This window comes from Ochotona curzoniae, unplaced genomic scaffold (assembly GCF_017591425.1).
Source record: "Ochotona curzoniae isolate NIBS_2020 unplaced genomic scaffold, NIBS_Ocur_1.0 contig_2754, whole genome shotgun sequence".
Lineage (NCBI taxonomy): Eukaryota > Metazoa > Chordata > Mammalia > Lagomorpha > Ochotonidae > Ochotona > Ochotona curzoniae.
The window spans coordinates 9,549,244-9,576,313 of record NW_024465582.1 but is presented as its reverse complement, the minus strand read 5'-3'; the positions used below and the strand labels follow the sequence as shown (position 1 = coordinate 9,576,313).

The 27,070-nt window shown below is 36.7% G+C and overlaps 1 protein-coding gene across 1 annotated transcript in view; it reads left to right on the top strand.

The window, feature by feature from the left end:
• CDH12 (cadherin 12) overlaps positions 1-27,070 on the top strand; it is a 246,010-nt gene that overhangs the window by 127,716 nt on the left and 91,224 nt on the right. The window contains exon 3 of the mRNA XM_040977652.1: positions 13,178-13,472. Coding sequence (XP_040833586.1) covers positions 13,178-13,472 — 295 coding nt within the window. The remainder of the gene's footprint in view (positions 1-13,177; positions 13,473-27,070) is intronic.

Below are 27,070 nucleotides of genomic sequence, written 5' to 3'. Positions count from 1 at the left end.
TTTGGATTTAGTAAGTATTCCAAGGCTGCCTTCATGAGCCACCTTGCCGAAACAGCGAGAGGCAGTTCCACCGGTACAGTGGAAGGGAGTTGGGTAACCCAGTTTCCCTTCTGATTTCTGTAATTAACTAGCTCTATGATATTGGGGAAATCACTTAGCCTTTCTGATTCTTAATTTCCTCATTTGTGAAATGGAGTAATTGAAATAATATTCTCTGAGGTACCCTCAAGTTCCAACGGCCTGATTTTATGTCATGACGAGAGCCACGCATGAACACAATTTTTCCTTTGAATTTTGTAACTATCTCTCCCCAATCAAAATCACCTTATACTAATAGTATTTTTGTGCATGGCAAATATTTGGTTTAATAGCTGCCAATGATCAACATAGCTGATAGGCAACATGGTCAGGGCTTTCAGTCAAGGAATGACATGCTGGTCTAGAATGGCCAGTTCTCCATCAGGGTAGAAATTATTTTAGTACAAGAAAGACACAGTCTCAACTCAAGTCAGAAGCTTTTTCTGTTTTCTTTCATCTTTATGTGAACCAGTAAATATATGAGCTGGCTGCTCAAATATTTCCTTTTACATGTTTGTATAAACTTGCCAATGAATTTCAAGCTTCGTTAGCAGTTTGTTCTTAGAACAACCAAATGATATACCAATTTCTCAAAGACTCAAGATATCAAATGGGAGACAAGCTTGTTTTAACTCCAAGCCTAGAAGAATCACAGAAATGAAAGCATTGAACATTTTATAAGGCAATAAATGCAGCATATCTTAAAGCATCATTTATGTTTTTATGTAAATGTAATGAAATTTGAGAATTAAAAAAAATATGTCCAGCATAACATCTTTTCCTAAAAATTGGCAGAAGGAGCCACAGTGGTGTGAACAGAAACTAAAGTATGGGGCCCAAATTCAAGTGGAAGACTTTGAGATGTTCTGTTAACTATTGTGAGTTGTCCAAAGCTTGCCTGCGATGCTGAAGTGGCAAAGCGGAAGGGAAAAGACACCACAGACCCAGAGTCTGCTTTACTGGATCTTCATTTAACGTACTGAGGCATCTGCTAGGGTTAGATTTTCAGAGAAGTGATGCTTATAATCATGGCTTGGATAACACTAGCATCGACCACAATAGAATTAATGAGTCTATGCAGTTGAGGAAGGCTTAATTAATTGTCACTATTTGAATGGCAGAAACAGAGGCCTTTGATGTAATGTATCAGGATGGAATTAGACAACACCTTTCGTTGGCGATTATCAATCCACAGGAAGAGAGAAAGAGCTCTGCCTTCAATACTGAACTCATTACAAACTAGATTCATGGCCCAGATACCCTACTTTCCAAACTTCTTACTGACAGGTGTTTTGCTGTGAGCTAATACCAGCAACAAGATGCATCAGATTGGGTAAAGTGTAAAAAAGCAGCAGAATCCAACTCTGCTGAATTTGTTAACTGGCTTTGGAATGTAGCAACAGATTCTCTTCCCATGTTGAACTTCGGAAACTAACCAATGAAGGTGGACTTGTAGCCAAATGTTTGAGTTTTGAATATAATCATTTAGTAAATGCTGGACACATGGCAAAAGAAAGTGAGCATGGTTTCTTTGTTTTGGTTTCCTTTTTTGCTCATCCTTTTAGACTGTCAAAATCGATTTCTGATCAGGACATTTATGAGTTCACTTCCTGTCAGTTAGGGAATATATCCTACAATTGACATCATCTTCCTTCTACGTTTTCTTTCACTTCAGTTTCTCTTTGTGTGCAGGCTCCATTCTCCTGGATTTTAAAAGTGCCTGCTTTATTATTTAAGGTTGTAGGTAAAGTGGTCTTTTGGTTTGAACAGGATTTGGCTCTCTAAGCTCATGCCAATGTGTGAGCCCTTAAATCTTATGCTAATGCTTTGTGGATTACTGCCAATAAATGATGAGGGGATGGACATAATTATGGCGTTTGGGATGTATGCAGATTAGGAGGCCCACTGAGCCCTGGTGCCATCAGTAGCTCCTCCTACTGACAGGATTGCCTTCCTGTCTCTCTGCTTGCCTTGGGATTATCCCCACTCCCCACACTCTGCCTTTGCTAGTCTCTATCAGATGCCAGACCAAGGACGTTTACTTATCCTGGCTGTGAATCTGTCATCTGGAATCTGAAAAAAAAAAAAAGCATTTTCCTTTCCCAGGTGCTTGGATATTTTAAATTAATGAAAAGACTCACTCATACAAAAGCTGTTGTATGGAGATGAGAGTGTTACTATTTGTCTGGTGACATAGTGGTGCTTTTGGAATTGATTTACCAGGAAAGGCTGCGAGAGTTTGGAGGAACGGCCTAGAGAAAGCCTGAATGCTGTAAAAAGAGCATTATGGATGATTTATTGGAAAACCAGGGTGGTGGTATAAAATCTCAGAGAAGGACATGTTTATGAGTTTTCAGATGGAAATGAGGATCTTAATGGGAACTGAATTGACAGCCAACCATATTACACGGTGGCAGTAAATCTGGCTGTTCAGTACTCATGTTCTGAGACCGTGTGGAATGCTGAACCTACAGAAAGCCACCAACTTGTTAGGCAGAAATTTCAATGCAGCAAAGTGTTCGGATTCAGCTGCAACAAGGAACTCACAAGGGACTTCTAAGTTGTTGTTAGAAACTTTTACAGTGGCAATCAGCGAAGTGTGGCCAAAAAATAAATCAATAAATAAGTTTGCAGTTTGCCCAGAAAAGGCTTGATTCATACAGGAAAGTGAACTGGAGAAACCACTTGCTAAAACAAAGCAAAAGGAACCATGTGCTTGTGGGAAAGGTATTGAGGAAAGATGCTAACTGGAAGCATTTCCAAGATCCTTCATCCAGGGTCAGAGGAGTGAATGGACAGGGTCGTGTCTGAAGAGGACTCATTCTGGATTCTCTGTTGTCCGTGCAGTTCTCACAGGACGGTACAGCCTCCGTAAGCATGTTCAGGCTGGCTCCTGCCAAAGTGCTGCTCAGCTACCGCTGCATTATGTTCGTGTGGGTCACCATGCAATCATGGGATCATGGTGGACCTCACCACAGTTTCAGATGAGCAAGCTCAGAAGTCCAGGCAGAGCTGTGTTGCAGAAATGAAACCCTTGAATTGTGGCGACACTTTGTGAGAGTGGAGCTGCAAGGAACACCCCAGAGATGCAGTGACACCAACACTGAGGCGCATCGGCTGGGGAAGACTGCAAACAACCAAGTCTGGGAAAGATGGTGTTATCATTCTGAAGCCTCACTTAGAGCTGTCGCAAGAGCAGCAGCAGGAGAAACCAAGAGGTGGACATCAGAACACACCAAAGTACAGATGCCCCAACAGTACGTAACACGGTATCTTCTTGATAGAATTCTGTCAGCCCTTCTGTGGTGCTACACTCACCAAGAGGAAGCTGAAGTTTGGTTTGGGTTAGATTCTGTATTGAGTGTGCAAGTTTTGTGATCAGAGACAATACAATGAATACGGTGGTTAGGGTCAGGAATTTTGTCTATAATTTTGCATCAGCAAGTAATTAGATACACAGCAAAAGATAAATATTAAGAAGCAGCAGGAGAAAATCAGCAAACTTTTTGCTTTAAAAATGAATATATAATCTATTAAATCCATGTATTACTTTTGGGGAAATGTATACATACACACACACACACACACACAATACCAAGCGTTCCATAAATTATTAGAAAAATAGACAGAAGCTGTTTCTCATGAAAAACAACCAAATACTGAAATGTTTATTTATCATTTAAGGCTTCAATCAATGTCAAATCAATCATCTGCCTACACAATCCTAAATTCTTTGTGTAAAAATGGAAGCTCTGACCTTTCAAAAAGCAATAACCTGAAATCAATTTGTTTCAGTCAGGCATTCTATGGCACACATGTGCTAAAAATACTGAAGATTCATTTTGTAGCATCTAAGACAGCCTTTGTCCCTCTTTCCTTTTTCTTTTTGTCTTTGTTTTTCCATCTCATTGCCCTTTTAAAGTTGAATCTGAGTTAGAACTATTAGCCTTTAGCAGGTTTCTTGGGAATCCCTTTAGCCTTAGAAGTAAGTGAGCCCTGAGAATGATTCTTTCCCTAATGTGTTTATAATGAGGGATTTAAGTATCTCTAGCTAACCTGTTTTTAGAAGCAAGAAATAAGTCACTACGTTACACAGAGCGGTTGTAACTATTTCTCACTGACACACTGGAATTTACCACTATGAATATTCATTTTCATGCAATTGAGCAGAAAATGAACATGTATAAATTATCACAGAAATAAGGTAATATTTATGATACTAATCTAGGATATGAAATTGGATATGTGAATTCATAACAATAACTTTGACAAAAATCAAGTTGACTCATAACACAAAGAAAGCCAGCTGTTTAAGTTCTTGGATTTATTTTCCTGCGTTTGTGACATTATAATTTCAAAATCCGTTTAAAGCAGATATTATAGAGTGTGGAGAGAAAATAAAAGGCATCAGTGAGTTGGCTTTGTGCTGTAACACACAAAGCAATCCCTACAGTAATGGATGCTGGAGAAAATGGGTCACCTTCAAGCCACCCTTGAAAATAAGCAGATAGAGTACTTGAGATTGTATCCTTAAGAGTATCATTTTCACAAAGTGTATTATTTTATATTATGCATATCTGTTTGACCTTTCATACTTTGTCAAATTGTGCTTTTGTGAAAACAAAAAATTATAAATACTGTAGCTTCTATTTTTCCCTCATGCATAACCTATACACACATACCTATAATACACAAATGAATTTATCCATCTGTGTATTCTTTAGTTCATTATACAGAAGTAGATGTCTTAATAACTATTGGTCTAATTAAGTGGAGGTAATTTTAAGTGTCTTGTGACAGGATTATCATCTTTCAAAGGAAATTCTTCAATAAGCAGTACAAAATATCTTTGTTCATCTATTGATGTAGATATAAATTATGTTTTCATAGACATAGTTCATTTTTAACGTGTTACTAATCATTCTGCATATATAAGTCATAAATATAATGCTGAGATAATTTGTAACAGTAAACATATTACTTTGTGTTTAAATTTCAACACATATTATGACTTTAGTTATAAAATATACTTTTCCAAAATTTCTGTTAGAAAGTATAATTCATTTTTATATATTTCAAAGACAGAAACAGAAAGAGAATTGAATAAACACATACACACACCAGGTGAAAATGTAGATAGAACAAGTTTCTGCAGCAGCTAGGATCAGGCCACCCCAAGGCCAAGAACTGGGCACTCCATGCAGAGCATGCACCCCAAGACCAGGAGCTGGGCACTCCTTGCGGGTCTGCACAGCGTGAGAGAAGGCCAAGCCAGGACCAGGCCAGCCCACGGCCAGGAGCTGGGCACTTCATGGGGGTCTGCACGGCATGAGAGAAGACCAGGCCAGGACCAGGCCAGCCCACGGCCAGGAGCTGGGCAGTCCATGTGGGTCTGCACGGCAGGAGAGAAGGCCAGGCCAGGACCAGGCCAGGCCTCGGCCAGGAGCTGGGCACTCCATGTGGGTCTGCACAGTGTGAGAGAAGGCCAGGCCCTTAAACCATGATCTGCTGTATTCAGGATGACACTTTTGCAGGAGGCTGGGGTTGAAGTTTGGATTTGGACCAAAGCATTCTGTTAACAGATGCGGGCATCGTAGTCTTAACATCTTAACCATGGCCAAATGTCCACCCCGGAAAGTGTGGTATTAGAGATGGGAACAATAAAAACTAAGCATTTTCAATAAATGCCCTCAGTACTATAACCTATAGGATTCACCACTGGATTCTTTGGGAACAAATACTAAATTGCATTTTTCTATTCAACTGCTAGAACAGTCACTGCAAAGCAGTTCAAATAGTTCAAATGCCTCTGAAACTTCTTTTTTTTTCAGTGCAGTATTCATCATAATACAACTGATGCTGTTTAAAGAAATTGCTATCACAAGAAACCTAATTCTTGACTGGCTTGTGTCTGCTCTTTGTTTCAGTTATGAACATAAAGGCAAATATCTACACTTATTGCTACATTTATCTTCATAAGTTGATGCCACGAACCCAACGATATCCCTTTTGATGATTTGAGATACAATCATATCACTGAGTGATAGTTGACCAAGCATTGGGAGTAAACACCATTGATGAAATTATTAGTTTATAAGTGGTGCTGGTTTGCTGCAATTTAAAATTAAGATTTAAGATACATTAAACTGTTTTTTCACTGAAATATATGCCCTGCCTATTCTAAGTTGTGTATATTTTGAGTTTTCCAAGTGATGGAGGATTTATGCATAGGTGTGGGTTCTCATCTTGACTACTTTCATATATTTACCTGATGATAATTTTTAATTTGTGAAAACAAAAAAAGGGATTTAAGTCAGAAAAACAGAAAATAAAACACTGAACAGCAAGGAGATATAAGTAGAGCAGACTGTTCATACGTTATAAATTAATAATAAATACCAACATATTATATGATTTAAGTTACTAAATGCAAATTCAGAGTCATGGATTACATATACCTTTTAAAGTTACATTGAACATTTTGGAGTATTAAATTTTGAGCATTGTTTTGTTTCTGTTTTTTTTTCATGATACTGTGCTTATATAGTCTTAAATTAAGTTTTAAGATATGTAACATAGAATTCTTTATGTCTGTTAATAAAATATAGAAATGGTAGTTAATAAATGATATGGTTCTGATCATTATTGACAGTCAAGTCTAAACTTACTCATGCATATCCACATAGATTACTGAAAAATACCTACCTTGTATTAAATGTTACAATTCATTTTACTGAAAATTAGAGATATTTTACTTAAAAGTAGAGGTATAATAGAAATTCTTTAATGTCTGGAAATGTTGTAGTATCTAAATCTTAGCCATATGAAAAAATATTTTATAGCTTTGGGTTTGTAGGAAGGATATGATGTTAACCTTCCTCTCTCATATTTTTCCTCTTGAAACCTGGCCCTGAGCCAACTTATGGAGACACCAATGGATTTAATGCAATGAATCGAAATGGCCGAGTATAATGTAGATGAAAGGAAGTTGTAAAATATGAGAATCTGAAAAAACATGTAGGCTCTCTCACGTGTGACCACGCATCCAATATTTAAAGAGGAAAAGGAGCGCCATGCGATAGTATACTTTCTCTTTAATGGGATGTGTAATAAATTCTCTCACTTCAGCTTTTGTTGCTCATGAGCCTTGCGAAGCAGCCTTTGTTCTGTGCTCCCGCTTGGCATGTCTCTGGGGAGGTGCGGGTCTTTTAGAAATGGATTTTTCGTTTCTTCAATAGAAGGCAAAATATTTCCAAATGATAAATAGCTTTGGGTCTGTTTCCCAGACAGGGGAGTTCGCAACTCACTTCGGACTGTTAAAGGGAATTCCTAACCTTGTAAAGTGGTTTTCCTCATGCTCATACTGCAGCAATCAAACTAGAAAGAACAAATGAATCCCTCCCGAGAGTGGCATGGCACAGAATGTCAAGTACTCTTGAGCCTTAAGTGGCTTTTGGACGGAGAGGAATTTGCATAATAACATTACATAGGCAGTTGGATCATCTTGGGGTCCACTCTACTTTTGTCTATAAACAATACCTTAAACATAATTGAATGGCTTTGTGGTTCAAATACTAGCCAGTTGTAATGTATAAGAGAATGAAATAGGTATTAACATAAAACTCTATACCTGCCCCCCCAAAAAAAGAAACACTAAGAATTTTATCATTACGCAAAAGAATACTGCAAAAGTAGTTTGTTTTACGTATGTATAATTAAGTTATTTGAGCCAAGGAAGCTCATATAAAAGTTGGCCAGACTCATTTGGACCAGTTCTGAGGGAATTGTGCATATAAAAACAGATTTAGACTTACTTCAGATTTCAAGAACTGCTGAAACATATTACTGAATTTTCATCCCTGATGACAATACATTTTAGAGTAGGAACAAAAACCACTGCTTTTAAGTGATTATTGTACCAAACCTGTTTGAAGGGGTCCTCCACCCAGAGACACTCGCCTGCCCTCTGAATGTGTGTTTGCAGAGAAGCAGCCCTGAGGTGTCTTAACTCGTGTCAGGTCTCCAAAATAAGAAGAGTAGACACCATTATGACTGCTGTCCCCCATGTAAGTGTATGTGCTGCCAAAGCGAGCACCATCCCTGTGCATGTGTAGAGATTAGAAGAAATGTGGCACATCAGGAAGTTCCTCTGTCTAATGGAAAGATTAAGAATGTGGACTACCTCCTTGAAAGAGATAATAACAAGTATATTAGTCACTATTTCAATGTGTATCGTTTTGAACTTGAAAGGTGAAGATATAAGATCCAAGATAGCAATAAATAATTATAATGCTTTTTTTGCAAAATAGAAAAAAAAAAGAACCACATGGAAAGCAACAGAGGCATAGATACACCTTGACAGGAGGAACTGGCTTCCTGTGGAATAGACTCTGACTAGCCCTTCTAGACATTGGAGACCCAGGAAGCCAGTGGGATAGCTGCAGTCTGTAGACTAGCAGCCTCCACATCTGATGAATCATCTCTGGAATCATACCAAAGAAAAGATGGGAGAAATAAAGAAGAAACAGTCCCCATAGCACTGCGCCAAAGCAGTGAAGTGCCAGGTTTCTATTCTATTCGGGCAGTCCACTGATTGGATGAGGCCCACCAACATTAAGGAGGGCAAGCTACTGTACTCAGTCTATTGAAATCACTGAAAAGTGGATCTCAGTTTGTCACGTTCCCATCACTGTACCTAAAATAGTTCAGAAAACCTACTTACTTTTTTCATCTCAAGTTTTGAAGGTCACTTATAGACTCGTTGGTCTCCTGTCTGATGAAAGTATTGCATAATGCAGTGCTGTGTCAGCATGTTGGCCTTCTGAACACCTGGTAAGATCCATGCTTGGGGAAATGAATGCCCAGTGTTGTTTATTTTGTTTTGTGTGTTTTTCCCCCATTTTCCTTCAGAAAATCTGCCTGCCTAGCTGCAAGAGTTGAGAGACAAGGTGTACATTTTACACTACGTGGTGACATTTGATTGTAAAATGGCCATTTAATGCGTTTCTACAGCATCTCATAAAAAAACACATACACAACTACATGTGGATTAATAAATAATATCTGTTGAACAGTATTTTTTATGTTCAGGCAATTAACACTTCCAAAACCAGAGGCTTTGATTTCCAGCACTCTCCATGTTGTGTCTAGCCCTCGTCCACACCTCTGTCCTGACAAAGGGCAATTGAAAATCAAATTGCTGCTGGACATGGTGGTGTGAAAAACACATTTTCTGTTTTTATGTGTACTGTTCAACCCAAGGAAACTGTAAATAAACTCCTTCATTGTGGAGCAGGCTCTAAAAATATGATCAGAGAGATAGCAGTGAGCATTCAGCTTCAGATCAGCTTTCTCCAAACTTGCAAGCACTGGAGTGAAAGTTCACTTACAGGGTGAAGCCACTCCATAGCGTCTTTTTAAAACCTCTCTTGGCATCTCATTTTCACGCATCATCTGAGCTGACTTGAAAAACGTCAGAAAACACCACCACCCATTCCACAAAACAACTGCCTGGACAGTGTCTATTTCTGCATCCATCATTTATGGAACGCTTTCTGGGGGAAATGTTATTTTAAGTGTCAGCACTAAAAGATGGTCTTATTGAATTTGGCCGTTTCAGTTAGTAAATGTACTCTGCACCTACTCAGAGAGAGTTTATTTTTAATACTTGAAATAAGATATGTTTCTAGTTGCTATTTTTAAAACGCTATAAAAGAAAATAAGTGTATTCTGAGGAATTATTGCTTTCTGCTAGTGGAACTCGAAGCATCTGTGTAAAATCATATCGTGTGGGTTTGTCTGGTGAACACCACCCGGAGATGAGGCAGAGCAGATGATTCTGTTCTTCAGTGGTTTTCCCTCTGTGTTCAGGCAAGTGAGACTAACAACTAGCTTCATATTCAAGCAGAGCCTGAATGTCACCTCTCGAAAGGTGAAGACATCAGTGTCATTCGTGGAGATCAATCCCTGCGGTTGATCCAGTTTCAACTCTCTTTACATTCCAAAAACATTTCTTTCTGAACCTTCATAGTTGACTGTCTTAAAATACTGGATAGAAGACACATAGAAACACATACACATGTGCACCTGTGTATTTTACATATTGTTTATGAAAGGATTGACATTGTCCATTTAATCATTCGACTTCAATGAATGAATATAATACATACATAAATTGTACAATTCTAAATAACAGTAAATATGTGTTTTATCCTTAAAATGTTAATTTTGTTCTTTATATCACGTGTTTACATAAAATCATGGAAATGCTAGATATATTTAAGTATATATCTTTTCATTTATGTATTTCTACTTTGTCTTACAAAGATTAAATGTATACAACTCAAAAGTTTTAAAATGAGAAAATAAGTTATCTTCACATAAGAGTATGATTATTTTCATTTTATTTTTTAGCATTCTGCATTCAACCTATTTTATATGTACAAAAAGAAAGTTTTTAATGTACAATGTCAGGTCACTATCAGTTATTTAATTTTATAGTAGGAATTGGAGAAAAATCTATATTTAAGCCATACAATGTGCCTGGTCCTATTGACAAAGAATGACTCATTTGAAATGTTGTCTCTCAATGAAGAAATTGCTTAACTACAATTATTATTACGATGATATTGTGAAGAGATGAACTGCTATAAAAGATGTAATCCACTGAAGATTTGTACAATCATCAACTTCATTTCAGCTCAAACTTTTTTCACATGTTTCTTTATGAAGCTTTAGTCTCTACAAAAGCAATTGTTAATTTAAAAGAAAAATTAAAAGACTGAGGAGTAGCAGCAACTGAATTTAATTTGGCTCTTGGGACCAGAGAACACATTTGCACTTTATTCTTAAATTCCTTTGAGAAGAAACCAGTTCTGATTTTAGCTACATGGAGATTTGTGTGTGTACCTCAGTTGGATCACATTGTGAAACCCACTTAAAAATTTCTCTCAGATTCCGCAATATTAGCACATTCTTTTGAGCCATTGGCAAAATGGATTCAGATCATAAAGTCATTTATTTTGCATTGAGCTTTTGCCTGTCTCGTGTATTTAGATAAATTTTAAAGCAAAAGCAATCCCTGCTGTGCTGAATATCTTTAATAGTATGGCTGAAGTTTGCAATTTGAAATTCCTGAGTTCAAAGAACATTTATCAGCAACTTAATTTTATGCTTCAAATTTCTTAAATTTCACAGTAGTGAAAATTAGGGAGGAAAAATCTTCCTACCATAATTTATCACAATTTTCCTTACAGTTACGTAAAATATACAGCAACTTTTAAAGAAGTATCAAATTGTATGTGCTCTTATTTTTGCCACATTCTTTGAATTATTACACTTAATTGGGCATATATACTACTGCTTACACTTGCATAAATATATTTTAACACAAACTTTTCAATAAATAAAAACGACCATGTAAAAATTATTTTGTTATCACTGAGTCTTAAGAATAACAATATTTTATGGAACCCAATCCAAAAATCAGTGCTTAACAGCACAGATGTAGCCCCAGTTTATATTATGCTTAATGTATTTGTTTTGATATTACTAATACTAATGGGCTGGAAGTTTAATTATAAAAATATATTTATGCTATTCAAAATACTTCCAAAGATTCTGTTTGTGATTAGTTTTGAACATTTTATTGATTTTTTAAAAACTTTATTTGAAAAGAGAAGGAGAGTGGGAGGGAGGTAGATGGGGGGTAGAGAGGGAGAGATAGAGAAAAATTGCCATCCTATGATTCATTCTCAAGATGACTGTAAGAGTCCAGATTGTGCCATCAGCCAGAAAAATCAGTGCAGATATTCCTCATGGCAACAGGGACCCAAGTATTATAGCATTACATGTTAGGTACCAAAGGGTGCTACCAGGAAGTAGAATCAGATATCTGTATCCAAATGATAAAATTAATTCAGAATGAAAAATAAAAGATATTTTTCCTAAAAATACATATTATTGCTTATGCTACTTATAATACTAATTTATATCAGTATGTTATACTATAAAATTGGTTAACAGTTAATGAAATATATATTCATCAGATAATTGATACATTTACAATGCTGTGTCAATTTCCATTTGTTTTCAGCATACAGTTGGGGCAACCTTGACTTTGGTGTCACAACAATGATTTCTCTTTTCTTTGGCCCCTTATTGCTGTTCATGTTTCTCCCATGATTTACTGTCAGCTAAACTTGTGCTGAATTTCAAAAGAAATTAGCAAAATTTACATTTTTTATGTTGTAAAGAATAAATTCTCTTTGTAGAGAACGAATTAGGACAAGCCATTGTTCTGTTCATTTTAAAGGGCAGTCAGTAAGTACATCAGTCACTTGGTAAATACTGGAGAGGCTTTTTCCAAGTCAGTGTGTTAAAATGAGATTTCCTACCATATATAATTGAAAGCAGCTTGGTCAACCCAAATCTTTGCTTTAAAATAAGAAAGGCACAATGGAATTAAGAAAGACTGAATTACTTTTTCTCTCACTGGCTTCAGATCATTAAGTAATATCGTCAGTTCATTTGGAAGCCATATGATTATTTATCACCTAATCAATTTTGTGTGATAATTGTCTTAAAGGAACCAATAAATATACTTAAGTTGTATGCGTATCATTTTGTAAAATTTTATTTCCTAAGGGATACAAAGGAATTATAAACAATGTTCAGAATCAGTTGTGTTTAAGCCTATTGATGAACTTGGGGGGCTATACTTCTGAATGGATTTCCTTACAATAGGATGGACTGAAAAAAGGTGAATGGAATGATGAAAATGTTATCTATTCATGTTCTAAACCCAAAAAGTTAAAGCATCAAAAAATGAACGATGTAGGTTATACAGGTATATCTAAGTGTTAACAGTGGACTTTTTAAACTTTCTGTGTGTTTGCAAGTTGGGTAGTCAATAATTGGAGAAAGAAATGGCGAGGAACATTAAGGTTCTAATTTAATTTTTAAATCAAGAAATTGAACTATGATTTTCAATGACAATGTTTTATTAATCTCTTTTCCCTCCCCATCTCCCTCACCTCAACCCCCTTCCCTTTTGCTTTCTCTCTCCGTCTCTTATTCATTCACTCTTTCTTCTCTAAAGCTCCATTCTGACTTGGACAAGGGAGAGGGCACTGTGAAATACACCCTCTCAGGAGATGGTGCTGGCACTGTTTTTACCATCGATGAAACCACAGGCGATATTCATGCCATTAGAAGCCTCGATAGAGAAGAGAAACCCTTCTACACCCTCCGTGCCCAGGCTGTGGACATCGAAACCAGGAAGCCTCTGGAGCCGGAATCAGAGTTCATCATTAAAGTTCAGGACATTAATGACAATGAACCACGATTTTTGGATGGACCGTACGTTGCCAGTGTTCCTGAGATGTCTCCTGTGGGTGAGTAGGCAAATCAAAATTCTCTCAAATGTTATGAGATCTTTTCTACTTTTTTTTTTTGCAGGTTGATGTAAGCATTTTATTTGTAACCAAAAACTATCGCCTTTCTATAGTAGAGGATGCAGCTGTTCTCATTTACTTTGTCAACTCCTTTTCTATTTAGCTGTTTTTCCTGCTACGTTAGATAGAGCCACACTTGAATTATCTTATGTTCTTCATTATTATATCCAAGTTGGGGGATTATCTGAAATCATAGAATGTGTTTATCTTCTAAGCCAAAAAAGTAATAGTTTGTCTACACATTGTAGAAGTCAACCATTATACAGCACAAAATACCAGATGGTAGTTCTTATGCAGTCTGTTTTCCTGAGTGTGAAGGACAACAGCAAGAAGTAATGCAGACAAGGGTGTGTTGCCTCCTCTGTAACGATTGAGAGGTTTCCACAGTCTCATACGATTTCCTTTATAAACATAAGTCACAATACAATCAAATCAACTGGCAAATCACATTGTGAAGTTATCTTTGCAATAAATTGACAACTAGGCTATATTAGCATCATCATTTTAAAAAATAACCCTTATATAAATCAGACTCATTTAAGTATTAGCCTAAATATATGGAATATTATCTCAAGAAGATACTTCAGAAACTATGGAAAATGGAACTCAGAGCCAAGTTTATTTTGGTGCAAAACATTTTGAAATCTGCGTAGAGATGTCTTTGAAAAGTTCATGGAAATGCATCTTAAAAAAATACTAAGCGTGGATTTCATGATTTTTGCACCAATCAAGTTTATATTTTAACTCTCCCTCTCTATGAACCCTTGAAGTACTATCATATGTACAGTAAGATGTGATAAGGGGGAGGGATTTCTACGTTAGTGAAAATGTCATGCTGTAACTTTGATTCTTCAGTGACCACTGTCAATCTCACATTTTATTTCAAAGTAATTTCTACCTCTTACCATATCTGGAAGATGGATTTGGTCATCACTTACAGGTTACTACTTGAAACTTGTGTGTGAGTCATTTTTAACACTTCCTGAATCCTGTATCCAAGGACTTTTGCTGTACCTATAACTCTCCAGAACATATACTGAAGACCACCCACACTACACTAAAGACCACCCACACTACCCCACGGCCAGAGGGTTACTCTCTGCTAGGAGTTGTTACATGGATTTTCTTCAACTGCACTTCAAATTGTAAATGTGGCCTTATCAGACATAGAAAGGCGAGTTTCTTTTTGACCAGAGTAGAGTTCAGATATTAAACCTGAAACATTATTTTATTTCTTAGTTCTGCTACACTTTTGGAGTTCCCTTTTTAATTCAGCAACATGATCACTAAATATTTAGACATAAATTTGGGAGGAAGTATACCTTACTAGAAAATAATCTAAGAAAACGTGGGAGAAAATTTTTTGAGGGTTGCTTTTACTTCACTGAGCCGAAGATAATATTTTGAGAAAATGTAAGGTGTTTAAGAAGTAATGCTTTAAGAAAAACATATAATTTATTCCATTCCTGGTGTAAATTGAAAATGTGGACATTTTGGGATCCCAGGGACTCTTTTATTTATTTATTTATTTATTTATTTACTTACCACAACAGCATCTCAAAGAAAACATATATATCTGTTGAACTATCAAAATCTCTTGAGCAGGACCTCAGAGCATACCGATATCGGGGACCCTGGGGCTGGTGTTGGTTGGCTGTTCTCCATCCCAGGGTGCAGAGGCATCTGGGAGGTTGGGTGTGGGTTCTCTCCTTGTCTCACCTCTTCCCCCAGATATAGGAAGGAAAAAAAAGAGAATGTGGAAATGGTGATCTTACTCAGCTTCCTGTAGCCCTTGACCCTAATCATCCTAAGCAACTATGTAAAAATCTTCAAAAAATAAAAATAATTAATGAAAAAACATAATATGCCTTTTCAGGAACCAAACATCGTCTTATTATACAGTTAGGTCTTTCCTTGTGCTCACTAGGATGCTCGGGAGGGTTGCCCAACTATTACTTTTAAATGAGAAGTTTTCATCTAGTGCCTGAGGAGCAAAATGCATTTAGGAAGTCAGTGGTAGGATAGGTGAGTAAGAATACAAAATAGGTTTAGCATTTCCAGTATTGTAAGTGGGGCATAATTTATTGTGCTTACAAGGAAGATACTTTGCAATATGCATCTTTACTTCTGGTTAAAAGATGGACTCCTGATGAAACTGGCAAATGTGTCTTGACCGTAGGAGGCTAGGACTTCCCGCCACTGTCTGTATCTACAATGTGAGGATACACTAAAACAGTACAGTGATAACTTGTGACTGCTGTAGAAGCACTATAATATTGTTACAAAACGGGGGAAAACAGTGATAAGGGGTGAAAATTGGGGCTGGGGTAGCTGAGATCTCTGAGCCTATAGAACTGAATCATAAAATTTTTTTTTAATGAGAAAAAAAAGAACTGTGGAACGTAAAGTTTTCTGGTTTATTCCCTTGTTCCTTCAGTGAACTGTCTCATTGTTTGAGACAATTAAACATATTTTAATTTAACTTCTCATTTTCTTCTTCTTTTTTGATATTATAGAGAAATGTTCCCTTTGAATGAACCACATTACATGCCTTCAGTTATTTCTTGGTGTTCTTTGACCATATTTTCTTAAAATTTTTCAGATGAATGTAGAGACATATCCTTATGTTTGAATTAAATGTTAAAAATAAAACAGGTATCTTTTTGCCCTTTCCTATAATTCCTGCAATATTCATAAAACCAAAAACCATAAAAACCCAGTTGGGTATCTGATACCTCTGTCTTCTGTTCTTCTCTGACCACGTTAAAGCTAATGACCAATCATGGTGCATCCAGAACTCACAGGGGGATACTTCAACATGATCATGGCACGCTCAGTTAACAGATTTATTTGGTGAAAAAAAAAATGCAAACGGTAATCATAGCTTTTTCACTACGTACATTTTCATGACTTTTAAAATCTAAGCACAATAAGTGCATTTCAAAATCTTCTGAACCAAAATAAATTTTTCAATTCGATTATCTTCTCAAGAACATGCTGAAGTCCGCTTGTACTTAATGCCTGCTTGCATAATGTATGAACACCATCAACTAATATCTCTTACAAGATGCCAATTGTTTACAACTCTGTTCATGTAAACACTGTTTTTTTTTTAAGGATTTGCTTTTTCACCTTCAGTCTCAATCTTACCACTACCAATTACTTTAAAATATTTAATAGTTTGTGGCCAAAATCGTATAGAAATGTCAAATATGTGACAACAAATCTAATGTTTATTATAGATATCCACATTTAAATATTCATGAGAAAAAACTCTTTCCGAATAAATTGAGAGTGTTTCTCTTTAATTTGCAATAAAAAGGAAGAATCAATAAATTTAAAAACAACTGTTCTGAACTGTCTTATTTTTAAAAAAACAAGATGAGAAAATAGAGTATTGAAACATAGTTTATTGTGCAAATTTCAGTTTTGTGAAAATACATTATATATATGGAAATCTGCTGGATCAATAAACCTGCAAAGAAACATAACTATGTTGAAATTTCATATGTATACATAGAGAGAATGGTGGTGAGGTGATAGATAGAGACTTTGAAGGAAAATTAATATTTAAAGCTTGCAACTATGTGTGCTGCAATTAATTCCCTAATGTTGGAGAAAATTCTAGTGAATGTATGAATTGTTTAAGAGAAAGGTCATGCTGTTACTAACTTCTGCTACATCCAATGTGCCGTGGAAGCAGTATTTAGAGATAAAGTGCCTCCACTTTGACCTAAGGAAATTACTTAATGATGCAGATATTCCCCAACTCAACACTACTCCTTGGAGACAAATTTGGACATTATAAATGTGGTCTTAATTCTTTGAGATCACTAAAGTAAAAGTGAATTACAGTAATGTGCCCTCTTTAATATCTGATGATTATGCATCAGTGGAGTGTGCAGTTTAAGTTACTTTTTCTAGAGTGCTGACAGGTTTAGAGTGTTTAAATCCATGTTCGTGCTTTTATTATCTTCTTCCACCTGAACTAAGTCATTTTGGGGTGGTTGATTGGAATATTTATAATCAGATTCATTTGACATGTTTTAGTAGATGTCACTTATGAGTTATGGTGTATATAATAAGACTTATATTTCCTAAGAAATAATCAGGTGCCAGATGATCTAGAAATTACCATTCTTTATTTAATCATTAAATAATCTGTGCAGTTTTATTATTTAATTTTTATGAGACCATTTAATAGCACGCATGTTTATAAAAGCAAGAATGACTCTCAAGATTTTTAGAACAAAGTCAACCGCAGCCAATGATATGTTTTTTTTCTAGTAATAATGTCTGTTAAACCATGTTTAAATCATAAAACATAGCTTTCAGTCTCAGATTCTCTGCTTGGGAGTATGGAAAATTTTTAATTTTATGTTCCATTGTACAGTTTGAGAATGGTGGTCCCTGCCTATAAACAGGATATCTGAGACATAAATATATCTTATCCCTGTCCTTATGAAAGAACTAGCAAGACAAAGGAAGGGAGAACACCTCTAGTAAAAGTCATGCTCCATTTATGTGTTGATCTCGAGGATGAAATCCAATCCCTTACATTATGTGTTATTGTTAGTTAGGGAATCAGATTACCAAGAGCTTGACTCCAACAAGCAGAGATCATCAGTGATCCTTTTTTTAAACAAGAAACAATGGTTTATTGTTTTTATTTGAGAGGCAGCATTGCAGAAATAGGGTGAGGCAAAAAGAAAGTTCTGCTATCTGTTGGTTCTTCTCCCAGTGGCCAGATGTGAACTGATCTTAAGTGGGAAGCCAGGGGCTTCCAGCTCTGTCATGTGATTGCAGTGGCCCTAGGACTGGAGCCGTTCTCCACCTCTTTCCTAAACAATAAGCAGGGCGTAGGAGTAGCCAGGACTAGAATTATGTCCCCTAAGGGATGGTGATGCCTGCCACAGACTATGCCTTGGCGTCCGCTCCATTGACGGCCCTTTCACAGCCAGCCTGTCAGCATCTCTCCGCTGGATATAGATCTGTCCAGTGATTCATGGACATCTATCTGTCCAGTGCATCATGCAAATCTATCCAGCCCTATCCCGGGTGCTTCCTCAGTTTTCATCCTGTCAGCTCAAACACCACAAGTGCATCAACTAGAAGCTCCTCAAATTTCCTTCACTTTGACCTGTAGGCATGGGATACCATAGACATCAGTTAACTCTCCAACACACATTCAAAACGCAGTGGTGCATAAGCATGAGGGTAATATCTAAGGCATCTGTGTTGCAAAACTTAGAAATAGAGGAATTACAGTCCATTGCAATTAGAAAATCTGGGTAGTATGAGGGAAATCATTGGATTAGATTCGGTGTCTGGGAGTTGCAATTTGAGTTTTCCTTGTCACTAAGTACAGTGGCACTGGCAGTAGTGTTTAAGTGTTGATCTTGTGAGGACAGACTTTTGTTAAGAGTCAAGCTACCTCTTCCCTGTGAATTCCATACAGATAGGTTATTTTTCCTAGTTGTACTTTGATTTTCTTGCAGGAAATAAGAAATAATATTACATATGTTCTTCATTATTCCAAAAATGCAAGAAAATGCACATATGCTACCTGCCACATACCCTGGTAATATGCAGTCATCGAATGAGGAAGAACAAAATTATTATTTTGATGATTATTTCAAGAAACTGGAAAGAGAAAGGCCAAACTGTAGAAGTTCCTGCTAGTTCCAGTCTTCCTTATTCTCAGAGTTCATCTCTCTATACACATGAGCTGAATATTTACCAACGTCCTTTCTATAAACAAAGTTGATTTAAAAACTTAAGGGACTTTTTTTAATCCCAATTTGCATCTTCTTAGTGTAGAAAGAGCTTTTATTTCAATGTGTGGAGACAAGCTGTTGATTCGTAAGAAACACCAATTATCGGATTACACTTTTGCTTCACAATCTGCCGAATGCCTTCAACACGTCTCATGAAATGAAGCAAGCCCTGATGATTCCTCCCTGATCATCTGGGACATGTCCACAACACACAGCATGACAGAACTATTTTCAGGGCCATAGCATGTTATGACTGTGTGTTCAGGGAGCGTTTTAGTCCTCCATTTGATTCCTGTGTTTTTATTAGTAATGCGATTGCAGTGGCAATGCTATTGACAGCTTTTTTGTGGCCTTCCGAGCAGTGTAAGAATTGTTTTAGCAGCAGCACAATGTGTCCCTGAACATAAACCCGTGCTGCACTGATAGCTGCTTGAACAGCCACTGATCAGCAGTAAATGTTAAAAATTAACAAGAAGTTCTTTCCCCACCCCCCCCCAAAACCATCAAATGACTTTAAGCATTAAGTATATTTTAGCAGGAGGTGCTTGTTGGCCACACAGTGGTTCAAAACATTAAACATATTTTCGAAGTATTACTCCTTGCTCAGCCTCCAAGTGGCTGTAAACATTAAATATGTTTTAAAAACTGCTTTTCCAGGATAGCTATGAACATCATTTTTCTTTAAAGTTGCCTTCCAGCTGTGGGACTGTTTTTCCTTTTTTTGCTCTATTCTATTTGTATTGTGTCCCCGAAAGCAGGGAGAAGGCTACCTCGGTCCAGTCGTCTCGTGCTTTATGATAAGTGATCATGAGAGAGCAATTGTCTGTATATCAACCCTGCTGGCGATAGGCATTTCTTCAGGTTCTGTTTCTCATATTCCATATTCCATGTTGATGACGTCTGTGTTTCCCCAAATAATTTTTGTTTCTGTTTCAATATATAGCGTGTAGAGACATAAATGAGCATGCTGCATTACACACTGGTTTTAAGGGTCTGGCATGATGGCTCAATGGCTGGATCCTTGACTTGGCAAACACCAGGATCCTACATGGGCGCCAGTTCTTGTCCCAGCTGCTCTACTTCCCATCCAGCTCCCTGCTCATGGCCTGGGAAAGCAGTAGAGGATGCCCCAAAGCCTTGGACTCTGCACCCAAGTAGGAGACACAGAAGAGCCTCCTAGCTCCTGGCTCTGGATCACCTTAGCTCTGGCCATTGAAACCATTTGTAGGAGTGAACCAATGGATGGAAGATGTTTCTTTCTGTCTCTTTGTCTTCGTGGGTCTGGTCTGCTTTTCCAGTAAAAATACATAAATCTTTTTTAAAAAGTTAGTATTAAGAAAAATAACTAATCAGAGAATAAATAAGCAGATAGTATTTCATAAGGTGAACAGACACGATAAAAGAAAAAGTGGATGAATAAATTATTATGCTCTTTATTGAGCTCTGTGTTTGATACTCAGTGTAACATAACCACTACATTCTGCTAACTGACCAAGAAGAGTGTGTCAGTGCAGAAAGTTCCATCCAGGACTTGTCCCAGGACTGCCTTCATTAAAACCAAATTCACAGGAAAGATCAAGTGTCAGGCGAGTCAGCTCCAAAAATCAATACAACTCTGTATTCCAAAAATGTCTTTGTTGTCTATATGAACCAATTGTTTTCTGAATTATGCAGCATTACATCTTTTAAAACAATGTGAAAGTTTCACTTATTTACTTGAATGACAGAGTACTAGAGAGAAAGGAGACACAGAGTTAGAAACAGAGATGGATCTACTAGGTGGTGCAGTCCCCAAATGATAATCACTACTGGACCAGAAATCAGGAATCCCCTCTGATCTCTCACCTAAATAGCAGGAACTCAATTTCTTGGGGCAACATCTTTTTTTCAGTAAGCTAGATTAGAAGCAGAGCAGCCAGGACTTGAACAGGTACTCTGATATGAGATTCTGCTGTCACAAGCAGTTGCTTCAACAGCTGTCCATCAGCAAAAGTTTATTTATTTACAGAATAAAGTTACACTAGCTTTACAGCTGACAAGGAATATACATTTCTCCTGTTGATTTGTTGTTCCCATTTTGCAGTAAATGAATCAACCTCATTTAAGTACAAAGATCTGTCTCATACACACAGAATTGAAGGAGGTGGAAGATGGAGGTATAAAACCCAACTGTTCAACACATACAGAAAATGTCACAAATTATTTTAACCTCCATGACATGAGGGGGAGCCCAAATAATAAATAGAAACGTCCTAAAAGTTTTCTTTGTTAGTTAGCAGGTGTAGCTCAAAAGACATTCCATTGGCATGCAATATGCCAGAACCAAAAGTTAAACAATGGAAATAGCTATCATTGTCATCATTTTGTTAATATTTATATGCTCAGCAGTACTCCCTGTATAATTTGATTATAGAATATACTGCTGAAATGACAATAGGGTGAGAGCCTGTGTGTGTTTTCTTTTCTTTAATATTGTGAAAGTTGGAGAAACAGATGAAAAGACAGAGAGCTGGTCCATCTATCTACTGGTTTATTCCCTGAATGTCCTCCACAGGGGGCTGTGTCACAGTGCAGCTGAAAAAGTCAGTATATTAAAAGGGTACTGGTTGGAGCCTCTGTACTCTACTTTCTTTTGAGTTTTCTGATCTGGAAAATCAGGATAAGATAGCTGAAGTGCTTGGAACCCTGCACATATTATGGGGGATCCTAAGGAATCTCCTGGCTCCTGGTACCTGGCTCCTGGCTTTAGTTCAGCTCTTCCTGGTCTATTGTAGCCATCTGGACAATGAGCCCTAAAATTAAAATTAAAAATCTTTTTTTGTTGCCTCTCCCTTTTCCTCTCCCCCTTCCTCTTCCTATTCCTCTCCCTCTCACTCAGGTAACTTTTTATTTAATCATTTTAAGTTTTCAAAACATCATTTTAAGTTTTTAAAACATCCACACAAGTATAGAGGTATATAACGTCTATATAAAAACTTCTGTATTTAAGAGATTTTATTTCTGTTTGGGGAACTTGAACTACATATTTCATACAGGTAGGAGTGCTAGCAACACATAATTTTGTTTTCCTTCATTGGGCAATATTTTTTCTTATTATTCCTCAGGAGTGTTATTGCTGAATGCAGAATGTGCTGTTCACAATTCTATTCTGTCAGTGAGAAGTCTGTCACTTACCTTGTTGTTGTCCGGAGAGAAATGTGTCACTTTTTTCTGCTTTGGAAACTGTTGTATGTCACTTGCTTTTCAGAAGTTCAATTACGATCCATTTGCCAAGTGCATCTTTGAGTTTATCCTACTTCAAGTTTGTTCTTGTGCTTAAATATTTAGGTATAGATGTCCTCTCAAATTTGGGAAGGTTTATATTTTTCAACACTTCTCTTTCCTCTCTCTAGAAATGATAGTAAATATTAGTTCCATGGTTACTGTCCTATAGGTTTCTGAGATTATGTCCTTTACTTTTTCATCTTTTTTTCCAGACAGACTCAGTTTGAAGGGCATGTTTTCATGTTCGTTGATTGTCTATCTTCTGCTCAACATTTATGCCCATTCTCTGAGGTTGCTATTTCTATCATTTTAAAAATTATTCTGCAATTTTTTTTCTATTCATATGTTCTAAAGCATTGTTGAAATGCTTCATTTTGACTTGTCTCAAGAGCTTTGCTTATTTAAATCTTTTCATGGTGATTTAAAAATCAGATGAGGCCAGTCTCTGTTTCTTCTCTACATTGCCATTGTTTGATTATCTTTTCTCATTCAGGTAGTGGTTTTTCTAGCTCTTCATGTAACAAATGAAATGTATTGTATTTAGGTATTTCTGATATCAGGAGCCTTGGAATTACTCATTTATTCTCATTCTCCTCTGATATTTAACACTAGGCTTGAGTGACCGTTTTCAGTTCATTTCCTCCTGGGACATAGTCTTACTAACAGGGATTGGCTAACTCCTGTGACTTCATTCCATAATTGTGTGGGAGAAGTTCAGTATCTCTCTCAAACCACTGACAGGTTGATGGTGAGGTTGGGACACCAGTTCACGTAAGCTCAGTTCCTGGATGCTGTCTACTGATGCTAGATTGGGGAAATGTGGTGCGTCACTGCCCTTTGTTATTTTCAGGAGGTGCCGCTGGAAGAACCTGCTGGTAGTGGTCTGTAATTGAAGAGCTTATTCAAAGTGTTTGCTTTATACAGTGCTTATTCTCACAGCTCAAATAGTCCACAGCAGCCGTTGCCATTGAAATATGTGGAATAGTGTAACATGTTTGTTCAAATTGGGAGACCATGTTGCGTGTGAATTGCAGTTTCGTATATTATTATGTGAATTCATTTGTACTTCCACAGAATCTGCCTACAAAGCTAGCTGTCATCACTCCAGGCCCCAGGTTTTTCTTTGCAGTAGGACTGCTGAAATTTCACAGGTTGTGAACTCTAGATTTTTGGAACAAAGAATGGGAAGTTTTTAAATTCTTAAACATAGTTTTTTTGTATTTATGTAGGGTGATAAATACCCAGTTTTGATGAAGAACATGGTATGTTCATTGTTACTTCAACATAATTATTAAGAGTGCTCTTTTGACTCTCAAGAGCCCCAATTCATTTTAGACAACAAATTGTAATTTTCCCAGTTATAGTTTTTAAATTATATGACAATCATAAATCTATTCAGTTTTTCAAAACCCCTGGGCTCTTTTCATATCAAGCCATCATTCTGATGAACATAGTGTGAGGCATTTCATTTGTAGACAGTTTTGACCACTGGACTTGGTTTAAAAGTTTATTTATTCAAGACAAAGACAGAGTAACAGAGAAAAAGAAGAGCGTAAGAGAGAGAGGGAAAGAGAGAGAAAGAGATTGATTTTCTATCTACTGGCTCACCCTCAAAATGTCTGGATAGGTAAATCTGGGCCCTGCTAAAGCCAGGAGCCAGGAACTCCATCCTGGAGATGTGGCAGAGACCCAACCATTCCAGGCATCATCTGCCACATCCCGGGATGCAAAGATGAGCAGCAGAAATGATACTTGATATCAAGAAGTCCCATTTGGGTTCCACGCATCCCAAAGCAGCTTAATCACTCTATCACAGTACCTGCTACTATTGCTGTAAATTGGAGCAGAAATATATATTTCAGTTTCCTAGTGATAAAAACCAGGCATGTCTGTTGCCATTTTAGGAGCACTAAATTATAGCCAGGAGAAATTATACAGATAATTTTAAAATAGCCTTATTTGTGTTTCTACTGTTAGCTGCTAGCGCAATTAAAGTTCCCAGTTACTCAGCTTTCTGTTTTGTGTGATAACAGCTTGGATGAGATAACCACTGGCTACTGTGGGCATTTGGGGAATAAATTAGCAAATAAAAGGTTGCTCTCTCTCCCTTTCTCTCTGTCACTGAGTTTTGAAAACAGGAAATCTATATAAAACTAAAAAATTTTCTGTATATCTATACAGATATAATCCTGAACTGGATTTCAGACAGCTAAGTACAGGTTATCTCTCTCATCCTGTATTTTAAGTAACTAAAATGAATATTTTAAAACTCTTAGGATTATACTGTAAATTGAAAGTATAAGAAAAATAAGAATGGAATGGTAAAGGGGGACGAGATCAAGGAAAAGAGTAAGACAGGATGGGAAACATAATTATAGTTTTAAATTGCAAATATGAAATCTATATTCTTTGTATGAATAAAGCAAGAAAAACTAAAAATAAGATTTGAAAAAGAAAGCAACCAAATTAGTAAGACAAAGATTAAGAGAATGATCTCTAAATGAGATCGTTAGCATTGCAATATTAACTCAGAGTTTATTGCTTTAATTGAATCTGTTCTTCAAAATTTCTGTATTATCCATTTTTCGGTTGCTATATTAGTGAAACAGATAGCAAAACAAAAAAAAGGAAATATAAAATAACCGCAATGTATCAAGCCAGAATGTAATTTAAATGATGCATCCCAAGTTTAATCTGTGTGTGTGTGTGTGTGTGTGTGTGTGTGTGTGTGTGTGTGTGTGTGTGTGTTGGCATTCACCACAGTGCATTTGCTGAGCCAAACTTTCACTGATTAGAACTTGGGGTTGACATTTTCTTCCTAGGCACCAAAATTTGGAAGCAGTATCTAATAAATGTTACCTAGGTAAAATTACAGTCAGCTTTTAACAATGTGTTACAACAGGCCAGTTTTTCAAAATTCTTATTCATATATTGATAAGCAGGCTTAGAGAAAGAAAGGGAGAGAGAGAGAGAGAACAAGAACCTTCCATCCATTCCCAAATGGCCCAAAGAGCCAGGCCTGGATGAGGCTAAGCAGGAGTCCTGAGCTTCACATGGTTCTTCTCTGTTGGTTGGGTGGCAGGGGGCAAAATATCTGCACCATCTACGCATTTAGAGAAACAAGAGTAGGAACCTCCATGAGGTGCCAGGGTAACAGGTGGCAGTTTAATGGTCTGCACTAAAACACGTGCCCTAGTTCCTTTAAATTCTAATATATTAAATTCAACATTATGTAAATCTGTATGCTTAAATTTTCATTACAAAATCTTTAGTAACTCTAAATGTGAAATAGTACACATTATCTGTAAGCATTTGTAGATTGGCCTCTGTGCCACCTTCTGGTTAATGCCAAGTAAATCAGTCATCTGGACAGTTTGTTTTGTGGGTGACTCTACATTGCCACAACTCTTCTACATTTTCCAGCTCTTCTAGTAATTTATCGATGGATCATACGTGAACTTTTAAAGAAAATACACTATTTAACAAATGCAAATAGGGAGTTACATTACTGATGTTTATTTATATGATTTAAATTTTTAACGTATATGAATATATACGTATACTAATATTTTATGTACATATAAAGATTTTTCCTCAAAAATTTTCTTAAAAGGAAACATACTATTTTAGAAGAGTAATTACCTGGAACATAATAGATTCTATGAAATAGAAAATATAGATTTAGAGCTATAAGGTTTTCTAATATTCGTGAAATTGTTAAATTCGACGACCTTAAGAAAAACATACATTTCTCATTTTGCCATTTTGCAGTTAAATTCTAGACTGACTTTGGAATTCAAATCAAGAGTTGTCATCCTGGAACCCCCCGTGTTCCTTGCATGATCCCTTTCCCCATCTTGAAATGCCATCCCTCCAAGTTTGATTCCATGTCACAGCTCCTTTTTCAGTCTAGCCCTTTTAAAATTATTTTATGAATCTGTACTATTACTTGTGTTGTCACACTCTCATTACTGATTATTATTTCCATCTCTGGATAGTTAAAATATCCCATCTCCAATGTTCCTCTTTAATACCAGGTAGGATTTTTCGTATGTTCCAACATTAGGACACATGTGTGTTGAGTTCTTCTGTTCACATCTTGGGAATGATATGGAGCAGGCATTCTTCAGTCCCATTTTCAAACTCAAAATGCTCTTCGGAACAAGAAATCTGGGGATGGTCACACCCAGCATTCTGATCCCACGTACAAAGACATCCATGCAAAATTTTCCACTATATTGTGCCACTGAGTATGTCTGTCTTGCTTTGGAATGAACAAACACTAACCGATATGAAGACTCAAAACGTTCATGTTTAGTTTTAGATGTTATTGATAGGAGTTTAGATAGGAGTTGACAATCCATGATCTCAAACATTTGGGCTCAATTTTTAAAACTTACATAAAATGAAAATTATTTGATTGGTTTAAGTATATATACTATTTGACTCATTATCATATTTTCTGTCTTTTAGTAAATTTTAAACAATCTTAGAAAC